Genomic DNA, 13215 nt, shown 5'->3' on the forward strand with positions numbered 1-13215 from the left:
ACTAAAAATCACTGCTGGAGGAGCGTACCTTCACAGGTGTGTCCATCCTCCTTCAGAAAATAACCTTGGCGACAGTAGCACTGGTATGAGCCGTAGATGTTGGCACACTCCTGGCTGCAGGGATTTTTCTCACATTCATTTACGTCTGTGCAAAGAAAACAAAAAAGAAATGATCTTTTAGATTAAACTGGACCTAGTCTGCAGTTTCTGCTGTGGACAAACACGACAGACTGGACCGACTGAAATATTCGCATGCATCTTCCAGCAAGCAGCAAAAACACATGTTGTTTCTTTAAATCTCAGGTTCTGGCAGGTTTTGATGCCACATTCACCATGTTCAGTCCTGCAGCATCCCAACACTGAGGAACCACCTTACGGGTTTACTTTCCAACCTGGAGTCACACTACAGCAACACGTCACACCGAAACACCTGAAAAGTCACCGATTTATGAAAGAAAATCACAATGTGAGAAAACAAGGGGAGAAGAAAGAGACAGACAGAGGACGACATGATGATACAGCACAAGGTGGTAGACATGATGTTTCCATGCAGACGTGATGTTTCCATGTAGACATGATGTTTCCATGTAGACATGATGTTTCCAAGGAGACGTGACGTTTCCATGCATACATGATATTTCTATGCAGACTTGATGTTTCCATGTAGACGTGATGTTTCCATGCAGACGTGATGCTTCCATGCAGACATGATATTTCTATGCAGACTTGATGTTTCCATGTAGATGTGATGTTTACATGGAGACATGATGTTTCCATGGTGAAATGATGTTCTATGCAGACGTGATGTTTCCATGTAGACCTGATGTTTCCATGTAGATATGATGTTTACATGGAGACAGGATGTTTCTATGCAGACGTGATGTTTCCCTGTACACATGATGTTTCCATGTAGACGTGATGTTTCCATGTAGACATGATGTTTCCATGGTGACATGATGTTTCCATGGTGACATGATGTTTCTATGCAGACGTGATGTTTCCATGTAGACATGTTTTCATGCAGACATGATGTTTCCATGTAGACATGATGTTTCCATGGTGACATGATGTTTCTATGCAGACATGATGTTTCTATGCAGACATGATGTTTCTATGCAGACGTGATGTTTCCATGTAGACGTGATGTTTCCAAGGAGACGTGATGTTTCCATGGGGACATGATGTTTCTATGCAGACATGATGTTTCCATGTAGACATGATGTATCCATGGTGACATGATGTTTCTATGCAGACGTGATGTTTCCATGTAGACGTGGTGTTTCCAAGGAGACGTGACGTTTCCATGGGGACATGATGTTTCCATGCAGACGTGATGTTACCAGGGTTAGAAGAACCAGAAGAAGAAAACAAAAGTTTGTAGAAATAAGACACAGATCAGCAGTGACCAGCAGTGACCCGCCTTTTTACATCTGCACATCATTCTTTCACGTCTGAAACACACACACAACACACATAGTATCAACATGTTTCCACACTTCTTCCTGATACTATCTGCCTGCTCCTGATTGGACGTTACCGTCAGTTTAAGCTCTCTGATTGGTGGAAAGTCTGACAGGAAGCGTCTTCATCATCATGTCCAGGTGAAATCAGAGGTCTCTCAGCAACATGGTAGTGATGGTGATGAAGATGTGATAAATAATGGTGTTATCATGGATCACTTTAGATTTACCATGGGGATCCTCATCCTGGTCCTTGAGGGCCGGTATTCTGCAGATTTTCCATGTGTCCCTGCTGGAACACACCTGACTCAGAATGAGACAAGTTCTACGCATATCTGCCAATTACACCGAGTGAAGAACCTCGGTGTAATCATGGACCCTGAACTTTCCTAAGTCTATAGTCTGTTCCTGTTTTTATCATCAGAGGAACATTGCCAAGCTAACACCGATTGTTTCACCATCTGATGTGGAGATGATCGTTCATGCCTTCATCTCCACCTGGCTCGACGACTGCAATTCCACCTCAACAAAAAATCACTGGGCCGTCTTAAGGTTGTTCTGAATGACGCTGCAAGGCTGCTTACTAGATCATTCATTGCTTTCCTCGCCTGGAACCCAAACAACAATCATATCTGGATTCGGCTTCCCAGCGGCCTTGGGCCGGTGCTACCCCCCCGAGAACGGAAGAGGAGATGTTCATAGACGCTCTGTCTCCCTCCTCATCCACCCCCGTCCCCTCCCACATGACTTACCGCCTCCCTGGACTTTGTTTGTCTTGTTTGAGTTTGTGCTTAAGTGTATGAGGTCTTTTTCTCTGTCTCTTCGGACTGCATCATCTAGTGGCGCGGCCCGGAGTTACATCACCTTTTTTTCCTTGGCCCCCCTCCTATTATCCTAATGTATCTCTGTTCTCATCTGTTATAAGGCGGCGCCAGTAAAACTGGCTGCGTGGCCGAAGCTTTAGCTTGATTCTGTATTCTTCTTTTGTCAGTAATGTGTCATGTCTGTATGTCAAACTTTGGATGAGCTGGCTTGAACTTTAAATTGCCCCTCGGGGATGAATAAAGTATCACCAACTTCCATAGTAATAAGTTGGTGATACAAAGTAATTTTTTTGGTCATTTATTGATTTTGGGTATCAAATCAAATCGAAGATACTTTATTCATCAAGATGTGATTCAACAAACCTGCAGAATGACATGAAATTCTCAGTAAAACCCGCAGAATGACATGAAATTCCCAGTAAAACCCGCAGAATGACATGAAATTCCCAGTAAAACCTGTAGAAAGACATCCTTCCTTCCACCTGAAGCTCTGCTCGGAGGAGCTAATATCCTCTGAACGTTCCCGGGGATGTGGAAATGGAACTTACCCTCACAGTGGTTGCCATCGGCTGCGAGGGAGAAGCCGGCGGTGCAGGAGCAGTGGTAGGAGCCGGGGGTGTTCTCACAGGTCTGGGCACACAGCCTGCCAGAGTAGCGCCAGCATTCGTTAACATCTGTCGGCACAGGAGGAGGACGGGTTACCAACCCAGGACCCCACGCCAGACCCCTCACACACACAACCATCTACATCCTACAGGTAGGAAGCTGCAGGACACAGAATGCTGGGAAAATGATCAAATATGATCATTTAAGTTTTATTGAGCAAATTCCAAGAGCAAATTGAATCAACCGTCTAGTGGATCAAGTTGATTGTTAGTTTTTATCATTCCGGAGGTCAGATAGGGGTCAGATAGAGGTCAGACGGAGGTCAGATGGAGGTCAGGTGGAGGTCAGATGGGGGTCGGATGGATGTCAGATACGGGTCAGATGGAGGTCAGATGTAGGTCAGATAGGGGTCAGATGGAGGTCAGATGGAGGTCAGATAGGGGTCAGATGGAGGTCAGATAGGGGTCAGATGGAGGTCAGATGGAGGTCAGATAGGGGTCAGATGGAGGTCAGATAGGGGTCAGATAGGGGTCGGATGGAGGTCAGATAGGGGTCGGATGGAGGTCAGATAGGGGTCGGATGGAGGTCAGATAGGGGTCAGATGGAGGTCAGATAGGGGTCAGATGGAGGTCAGATGGAGGTCAGATAGGGGTCAGATGGAGGTCAGATAGGGGTCGGATGGAGGTCAGGTGGGGGTCAGATGGAGGTCAGATGGAGGTCAGATAGGGGTCAGATGGAGGTCAGATAGGGGTCAGATGGAGGTCAGATGGAGGTCAGATAGGGGTCAGATGGAGGTCAGATGGAGGTCAGATGGAGGTCAGATAGGGGTCAGATGGAGGTCAGATAGGGGTCAGATGGAGGTCAGATAGGGGTCGGATGGAGGTCAGATAGGGGTCAGATGGAGGTCAGATAGGGGTCAGATGGAGGTCAGATAGGGGTCAGATGGAGGTCAGATGGAGGTCAGATAGGGGTCAGATGGAGGTCAGATAGGGGTCAGATAGGGGTCAGATGGAGGTCAGATAGAGGTCAGATGGAGGTCAGATGGTGATAGTTTTGGCTTTTTTTAAACGTTGAGCATGAGTTTTAGTGTTAGTCAGAACTGTCCATTGTCTTTTTCATGTCTTTGAACTGTGGATGAATTTCCTACCCTCTGGTGACCCTGATGGCCAGAAGCTCCACTCACACTTCAACAACTCTTGTCCTGCTCAAAACTCCAAAACTTCAACAATTTTCAGGATTTTAACCATTTAAATGCCAGTTTAGTAACTGAATTACTGCCGGACCCATTACAGAAAGAAAAATAATGCACAAAAAATAATAAAATTCAATTATTTTCTACGTAATAGATATTAGATGGATTAGACACTTTCATATGTCCAACTACTGGACCGGGTAGTGACACGACTATACCACCATAAAATCACTAAAAACACACCAGAACTTTTGCCTACAGCGACTTCATCTTGTGGAGTCCTGGAAAAATGTCAGTTGTGACTTTTTCCTTCCAAATTAAATGCTGACATGAAAAAATGATTTATTGAACTATAAAATTAAAAACTGGTTTTCAGTGACAGTACATGGGACGCATTTAAAATAAATATGGTATTAATAGATTTAGTTGCTAATCTTTGACATATGCAGGAACTGAAATGTAATCCCCACCAGAAACTCGTCCATCTCATATCTATTTTATGGAAAATAATTCAGTTTCTGTGGTTTTTACAGTGGATTAATCAGTAATTCGGGAAAAGGTTTCATCCCGAATCCCACTGGGATGAAAAGGGTTAAAATGATGAAAATTATTTAATTTTTGGTATTTTTGAGCAGAACAAAAGTTGTTTAGGAGATTTATGAATAAAATCAGGAGAAGTCTTTCAATCAGTGATGATTTCCTAATAGTTTATGTGTGAGTGGAAACTTCTGGCAGTGCGGGTCACCAGGAGGGAGTACGTTAAGGAGAGTGTCACAACTGCGGTCGTATCGTGTGTATGTTTTCTTGTGGTGTTATTTGTGTTTTTTCAGGTGTGTGCCGCCTGACACCAGCACTGGACCACCTGAGGAGACGGGTCGGGATGGGATTGGCTCGCTACTTTTTAAAAGGACGGCGAACAGCGCGTCTGGTTGGAGGGTTCAGAGGGACGAGGCGGGCGTACCATCCTTTCCGTCCCGTCGCGTCAGGCTGGCAGAGCGAAAGAGTGTCTGTGAAGTTTGTGAACTGTTTTGGGGACGTTTGTTAAAAGCTGTGAGAAGCTCTATTTGGTTTGAGTTTTCTCTTGTTTTTATTAGACAAGGAGGTAAGAACCTGTTTTTTTGTTTTCACATTTATTTAGCATCGGTAAGCTCAAACCCAGAGCAGAGGACCTGTTTTGTTTGTTAATTTGCCGTTTGCTCACTTTGAGATTGTTTTCCCCCATTATTAACTCTGATTTGTTTCCCAGATCAGACGTCTTCTGTTAGATCTGTTTTTTTTTTTTTGTAGTAAAAATAAAAGCAACTTTTCGTTGGAACCTTCCCGTGTCTTACATAACTGAAGGATGGTATTTTCATTCAGGAACCTCTGGACTGGGCGTAACAGAGGGTAAAAATTGTTCTCCAGCTTCATCATGTTGATCATTGCAGTTCCACATCTGGAAGATTAATAGACGTCTCTCTGAGATGTTCTGCATTTAAAGACGTCTAAATCAGTGACTGAAGGTTACGATGAGCTCGGCAGATTTCAGACCTAAATATTTACGTCAGACCTGAGACGGAAGCTGCTCCCGTCTCGTTTGCAGCAATGGCAGCCGTCCAGAACCGACATTTAAACTTCATCCTGATTACCTGATGATCTGAAACGGTTTCAGTTCTTTGACTGTTTCGTTCTTGTCTGACCACTAGAGGGGACAGGAGTACCCTGTGGGAAGGTAAACTGGAGTCGGACCAGTTCTATAACCTGGGTGTGTCTGGATACGTGTGAGAGGCTGATGCAGCATGAACTTTCTGTTTTCTCTGGTAAACTATGATGCCACATGGAAAGGAATGTCTGAATCTCTGGTAAGCAGAACCGACCCAGCGATACGTACCAGTGCAGGTTTTACGGAGGGCATCGTACTGGTAACCAGTCTGGCAGTCACAGCGGTAGCTGCCAGGAAGGTTGTGACAGATCTGGCCCCCTCCACAGCGATGTGCTCCCATCTGACACTCATCTATGTCTGGACAATCAGAGACAGAAAACTGATCAGACTGGGTCAGCTGACTGGGCGCACGCCAACCAATAAGCACCTGATTTAACCATGTTTTAAATGTGGGTGGGGTGAAGGATCAAACTGGACACTTAGGGGCTGTTTGCATGTTTGACACATTTGTTCTTTGTGTCATGCATCTACAACCCATGTGCACACTTTTCCCCATCAGTGATCCAGACAGCAGCATGTCTGGGCCAAATCTGGCCCACTTCTGGCTCCGTTACGGCCCTGGTGAGTCTCTGGTGGGCCAGATGTGGCCAGCTGTTGGCCTGGATGTGGATTACAGAAGGTATTTAGTGGGTTTGAAGTGGTCCTAATCCAGGAATCTTGGCACTCCTGTGTGCCAGATGTGGTGGTCATGTGACAGAGTAATGGCAACTCGCTCACATTTAGTCAATGCCGTTGGTGAAGGACACGTTCAGGCCAAACATGATGTGCTAAGTGGACCCCTCACCACCAACATGGTCTGCAATGTTTGAGTGTTTGAGTCCAGTATTGATCACAGCCTTACAGAAAACCCAAACAAACTGATTTTATCTCATCTATCTGGCTCAGCTGTTGGAAAAACAGACTAAAACTAGTTAATGGCAGGTAAAACCACGGAGGAAACAGATTGGACATCTCCATTTTCAATGACAATCTCCTCCACAGAAATGTAGCGTTATGCTAAACCCTGCTAGCATCTGCATTTGTAAGCTAACACATCAACCTTCTGCTCAGACAGAAAGCAGCAGCTTTCTCTCTGAAACCTGAAGGTCGGGTTTACTGAAAAACAAAGCTAATTAGCTAGCTTGCTACCCAACCAACACGCCCCACCAATCCTGGTCCTGATAGAGGTTTTCCTCCTTGGTTCTGGGCCTGATGGAGATTTTCTACCATGGTTCTGGTCCTAGTGGAGGTTTTCCTTCCTGGTTCTGTGAGTTTGTTCTGAGGGCGTGAAGCTGAATCGATGTCTTTGTTATCAGCTTTATAACATTCAGCAGGGATTCTGGTTACATTCAGAGTTCCTGATTCTGTTTTTGTCCTGGAAATATCCATTAACTCCTTTTAGGAGAGTTCTTATTGTTGCTTAGTCAATTTTTATACTTAATTTTCACGTTAATGTGTTCAATATAAAGTTTTCTTGATGAATGGATTTGAAAAAAGTCACAAAGTTGCATCTGTTTCAATTCAAATTCTAAAACAAAACATGATCATAAGGTGTAAAACAGCAGGAGTCTGAAATATTACCAAAATTTTATCAATTGGTAAAAAAACTTCCTGAAGTGAATAAAGATGAAGATCCTGTGTTGATCCATAGACTAAAGAACAACTAAAGGCCATTCAGCATCCAGATATGAGTCTCTACACCAGGAGTAGGCAACTCCGGTCCTCGAGTGCCACAGTCCTGCATCTGTTAGGAGTTTCCCTGCTGCAACACACCTGATTCAAATCAATGGCTAATCAGCAGACTTGTGCAGAGTTTGCTGTCAAGCTCTGCTGATTATGTCTGATGTGTTCCAGGCGTGTTGCAGCAAAGAAACTCCTAACATTTGCAGGACTGTGGCACTCGAGGACCGGAGTTGCCTACTCCTGCTCTATCATGTCTTCCCGTGTTGCTGCTGCGTGTTTAAAGTATGAGACTCACCAACACACTTGGCCCCATCGGGGCCGACATGGTAGCCATGACTGCACGTCACCATCTTCTGCTGGCATGTGAAGGAACCAACGGTGTTGACGCAGGTGGAACCGGAGCTGCACGGCTGCTTCAGGCTCCTGCACTCATTTACATCTGCAGGCGGACAGAGGAGCACAGCTGTATGACCAGTATGACGTGTTGGGAGGACTGGTGTCTGACTGGTGTCTGCTCTCTCACAGTCACGTCAACACAACAGCTGGTTTCTTCACCACATTACGTTGTGACAGAAAACAATCAGCTGCACATTTATTTAGTCATATTTACATGTTGAAAATTAGACTTTTCTGAAGTTAAAGAGACAGGCTACTGGGACCAGTTTAACTTCATTCCTAGGACAACAGGCAAGTTCTTGTATATCTTTATCCATTTTCTCTTTTGTTGTTGTTTTATTTATGTATTTGGGCTCTTAAGCTGGGACCTGAATCCTCATTTAATGCCCTTAATGTGTGACATGACTTCTTCGGCTGCAGTCTTCCGGTTTCCGTCGACAGCATTGTGGTTTACAACATTTACATGCTGCCTTCATGTTGATTTTGACATGTGTCGTAACGTCACATTAGCTTTTTGTGGACACCAGTGTAATACACACAGCCCTTGTTGTCATAGAGAAACTTTATATTATGGGATGCTTTTCAGGCAGGAGGCAGAAAAAAGACCTCATGATGAAGAGATTGAGGTTCATGAGTTTAAATGTGATCAGAGCAACATTTACTTTGCTCCCTGTTGGAAAGGAACATTTTGAAGGTCCGAGGTGACACCATAAATCTTTCCAGCTCCAACACTGGACATGCACATATTATGTTCATATTTAAGAAAAATGGTAACAACTGGTCAGTAAAACTTAAATTAAGACCGGTCTGGGACTTTTCTGTCCGTAGGCATGATCCAGTAGAGCACAGGACTCCCGAAGTAGTGGATCATATTTATACAAAGTTAAAAAGTACTTACTAACGCTCTATGTAATGATCACATGATGAGACTCCTACCAATGCAGTTGCCATGAGAGTCCTGCATGAAGCCACTCATGCACTTGTTTCTGGGCTTACAGAGGAAAGATCCAGCTGTGTTCTCACACACGAATCCCTCCCCGCAGTCGTCTCTTCCCTCTGCACACTCGTCCATGTCTGCGGAGGAAGGACAGCAGGGTGTAAAACCAGCTGGACATCGGTGAACCCACCAGCAGGTGGCACTGTGGCGCCAGCACAGGAAGCTCACCGTTCCAGCATTTCACTGGAGGAAAAGCAAAGAAAGCATCACTTCATCCCCCAGCTCTGCAGAAACTTCCTGAATGACAGTTATTGGCTCTCATCTGTGATGAATGGTTTAAATTCAGGGGATCTTTGGAGCCAGGAGACCCGTTTCTCATGACGTCATGCTATACTGGTCCCTCTGAGCAACAGGACTGAATTACGTGTTTGTTTCTCCACCAAACATCATCATCAGAACATGTTTCCAACCCCACAGCAAAGATCCTCTCCTTGCTTTCATGGAGCTAATTAGCCTTTCCTCTTTTAGATGATCGATTAAATTTTACCCTCATTAACAAGCTGCGCTGATTCGTCTTCCTGGTGCCAAGTGCTGATGGCACCAGTCGAAGCGCTTTGCTGTGTCTCTGGATGACAGCGTCTGAGCAAACACCAGGCCTGGAGATAAAACTCCACAGTTCTTATTGATACCACCAGAAAGAATATCAGAAAGAAAGTACAGTCAAAATAATCTGTGTTGCTTCGACGAGCATCTGTCTGCTTATTCGATGCATCGCGTTGTTTAACACGGTGACTCAGTGACAAGTTGGAAATGTTCAGAAAGATGATTTGAAGCTGTACAGAGTGTCAGGAAGATAAATGCCACGTGTGACGCCTGGACACTTTAGCTCAGGGATGTGCAACTCCAGTGCTGCAGATTTCCCTGCAGCAACACTGACTCCACAGTGGGCAATTAGCAGCGGAGGGGATTTGTGCTTTAGGCAATGTGGGCGAGCGCCCAGGGCGCAATCTGCGGATGGGCGTGCCGTGCACAAGAGGGGAAATGTATATTTATATATAACTTTGTAAGAGCGCACCATCGTGCGGGAGCAAAGGAAAATGTTTCATTTCCATGTGAAGTTATGGGGACGAGGCTCACTTTACACACACACACACACACACACACACACACACACACACACACACACACACACACACACACACATCGCTGTTGCTGCTTCTGAGAAAGAATTAGACATTTATTTTAATGCAGTGATGTTCAGGGCGATTTGGAAATGTTTTGTCATGGGCAAAGCCCAGGGTGTAAAACAAGCAGGAACACCACCGATTAGCAGAGGTGGATTACAAGCAATGCACAAGTCTGCTAATCAAGTCTGATGTGTGGCGGTTGTGTCGCAGCACAGAAAGTCTGAACACTTGCAGGACCGCGGCCTTGAGAACCGTAATCACCAACCTCTAATTCAGGGAGACGGACCGTTGTCCGGGCAGAAATCAGAAAACAACAGAAAACAACAGAGATAGCAGGAAGATGGAAGCTAGTAGCTAGTAGCTAGCAGCTAGCGTTGCAGCTACCGTTAATCAGGGTAAGATTTACTCATCAGATTTACAGGCTAGTGTTGGGAAACATTTAGGTTTTATGGAGATCAGAACAGAGAAGACCTGCTGCATTCAGAAGCTGTTTAAAGACAAAACTAAATCAGATCGTAACATGTGACAGCAGCTCCGTTCCAGTCCAGGTTACACGATGTTGTTGTTTACTATTGCTAACACATTTTCCTGAAGATTTCATAGAAACATTTAAAGACAACTTGAAAATATGTTTAATATGTGATGGATTTATTTATAGTTGCACTTAAATAAAAGACAGTGGAGATAAATTTGTTTGGTTACTTGAATGAATGGACACAAAATGGAGTATAAAGTTGTATAAATGTAGCCAAGGTGTGAGAAAAACCCTCAATATGGAAGAAAGATGCATGAAAATCCTTAAATAATCAACTCGCAGGAATTGCGAGGTTCCTAAGATGGCACACCGTTAGTCTTCACTTTAACGTTTAATTAAAAAACTGCAAACCAACCAAACCTCACTGACCAACATCTATTCACAATCTTCTGAAATTTGTTCCTAACTTGCACTTTGGAGTCCGCCAACCCCTCCCCCGCCAGGCTTTACGATGTGATAACTCAGCTGAGTTAAGGCCTGAACACATAAACTAGTCTCCTTAAGGAATAACTTCTTCACCAGTGGCAGTACTGGTCCACAGAACCAGCTCAGACGGCGATGGGGGGGGCTTCGCCCCAAACACATCGCCAGAGGTACCGTCAAGGCTTCTGGAGGAATGTTGGGAAAATGGTCCTAATGGAAGAGATGAAGAGCGATGAACTCACCCTGGCAAACGCCGCCGTTCAGCCGGTATCCTGCAGGACAAGCCACCTGCCGCTGGCATACAAACGAGCCCACGGTGTTCACGCAGCGCTCGCCGGGCCGACAGCGATGGGTGTTGGTCACACACTCGTCTACATCTGGTAGAGACAAACATAATGTGTGTCAGGCGATGGGGACGTGTTGGATCATGGGTACCAGATCACTGCATGCAGCAGTTTGATGGGCAGGTCTGGACCTGTAATCCCGCTGTCTGGCGGTCTCAGTGATGGTTCACAGTGACGAAGCAGATCTGTGACATCAGTAAAAATGACACAAGCTAACGGAGGAAGTTCACATTTTCCTACAAACCACTGACTCAGAAACTTCTCTCTGAAGTTTTGGCAAGAAAAGTTATTGATTGTTGCAGCCAAATGTCCTCTGGAGCATTTCATTGTCTTTCATGTCATCGATTGTGACTTTAGGCTCCAAACTTTCATGTTTTTTTTCAATTTCAGATCTTTTGTCCAGAAACTGATGATTCAGCACTTCCATCTGCCCAGGTTTACACAGATAGCTGCTGCTTTTTGTGCTGGGATGTAAAGTCTCACACTGTTCACACGGCGTCCGTCCACACATCCATCTTCTTGTTATCCAGACTCAAAGCAGCCACAAGTCTAACTCGTGTTTTTAATTTAGGCTCCATGTTCACAGACAATCCACTCGGCTGCACGAAATGCAAACCTGCGACTTGTAAAGTTTTACTGTGGAACTACTTTTTACAGCCGAAGCAACAAGCAGATGTTCTCAGCAACATGCAGTCAAACATACAAATTATTCTTATAGTCAAATTATTATAACTCAGTGAAACATCCTGCTTCAGCAGAGAAGGTTCTGGCAGTCATGGCGCTGCTGCAGATGGCGAATAAAGGCGAACATGCAGTCATGACGCAGCAGTTTTCACTCCACCAGGAGTTCAGTTTCTCTTTCTCCACAGAAACACATCTGGCCGCCTTCACCACATCCCTCTGTTGTGCCCTCTGTAATGGGGACATGTAGTTGTGGAGGACGCATAACCAGAGTTCACATCTCTGGTCCAAACCAGGACACACCTGGTTTTCATTATGACTGGAGTTCATGTCTTTGGTCCGAACCAGAGGGTGAATGAGAATTCAGACTGGTCTAAAAATATTGTTCTATCCATGAAAGTAGACCAGGCTTGTTTTAAACTGGACCCAGCAGTGTGAATGCGACCTGATTGACTGTTGAGCTCTGTGCAAAAAAATGAGCAACACTGAATGAAAAGTATCAACATAAAGCTGATTATTGCATTTGGTGATCTACATAAACACCTCCATCAACAGCCAGCATGGATGGATGGATGGATGGATGGATGGATTGATGGATCCACCTCTCCATGAAGCCAGATGAAACCAATCAGTTTCTTAGATTACAAAGATGTCATACAGACACCAAGACCTGGACGACTGAATTTTCTCCTTTTAAACTCAGACAAGAGAGGTTGTTATCTTCGGGCCTGAAAAACTTAGAACATAATTATCCACTTATGTAATTAATCTGGCCTCCAGTACCACTGTGAGAAATTTTGGAGTTATTATTGACCAGGATTTGTCTTTTAGCTCACATTTAACAGGTTTCTCAAACTGCCTTCTTCCACCTGCGTAATATTGCAAAAATTAGGGGCATCTTGTCTCAGAAAGATGCAGAAAAATTAGTCCATGCCTTTATTACTTCCAGACTGGATTACTGCAGTTCCTTATTTATGGGTTGTCCCAAATATGCCCTGAAAAGCCTCCATCTGATCCAAAATGCTGCAGCGAGGGTTCTGATGAGGACTAGCAGGAGAAATCGTATTTCACCAGTTTTAGCCTCTCTACACTGGCTCCCTGTTAAATCCAGGATAAAGTTTAAAATTCTTCTCCTCACATATAAAGCTCTTCATGACCAAGCTCCATTGTACATAAAAGATCTTATAGTTCCTTAGTTCCTCTTATAGTTGTGGGTTCGGAGGCAGACTCCCTCCACACCTTTAAGATGGAGCTGAAAACCTTCCT

At 44.6% G+C, this 13215-nt stretch overlaps 1 protein-coding gene across 3 annotated transcripts in view; it reads right to left on the reverse strand.

Annotated features, from left to right (window-relative positions):
• fbln2 (fibulin 2) overlaps positions 1-13215 on the reverse strand; it is a 122583-nt gene that overhangs the window by 11600 nt on the left and 97768 nt on the right. For 2 of the 3 annotated variants that reach the window (XM_079242900.1, XM_079242901.1), the window contains exons 9-14: positions 11167-11301; positions 8779-8916; positions 7742-7885; positions 5953-6081; positions 2833-2958; positions 29-145 (exon numbers count right to left, since the gene is read on the reverse strand). In XM_079242900.1, the coding sequence (XP_079099026.1) occupies positions 29-145; positions 2833-2958; positions 5953-6081; positions 7742-7885; positions 8779-8916; positions 11167-11301 (789 nt within the window). The remainder of the gene's footprint in view (positions 1-28; positions 146-2832; positions 2959-5952; positions 6082-7741; positions 7886-8778; positions 8917-11166; positions 11302-13215) is intronic. The other variant, XM_079242902.1, reaches the window with a different exon arrangement.

The sequence above is a fragment of the Telmatherina bonti genome (assembly GCF_933228915.1).
Source record: "Telmatherina bonti genome assembly, chromosome: 6".
NCBI classification, from domain to species: Eukaryota; Metazoa; Chordata; class Actinopteri; order Atheriniformes; family Telmatherinidae; genus Telmatherina; species Telmatherina bonti.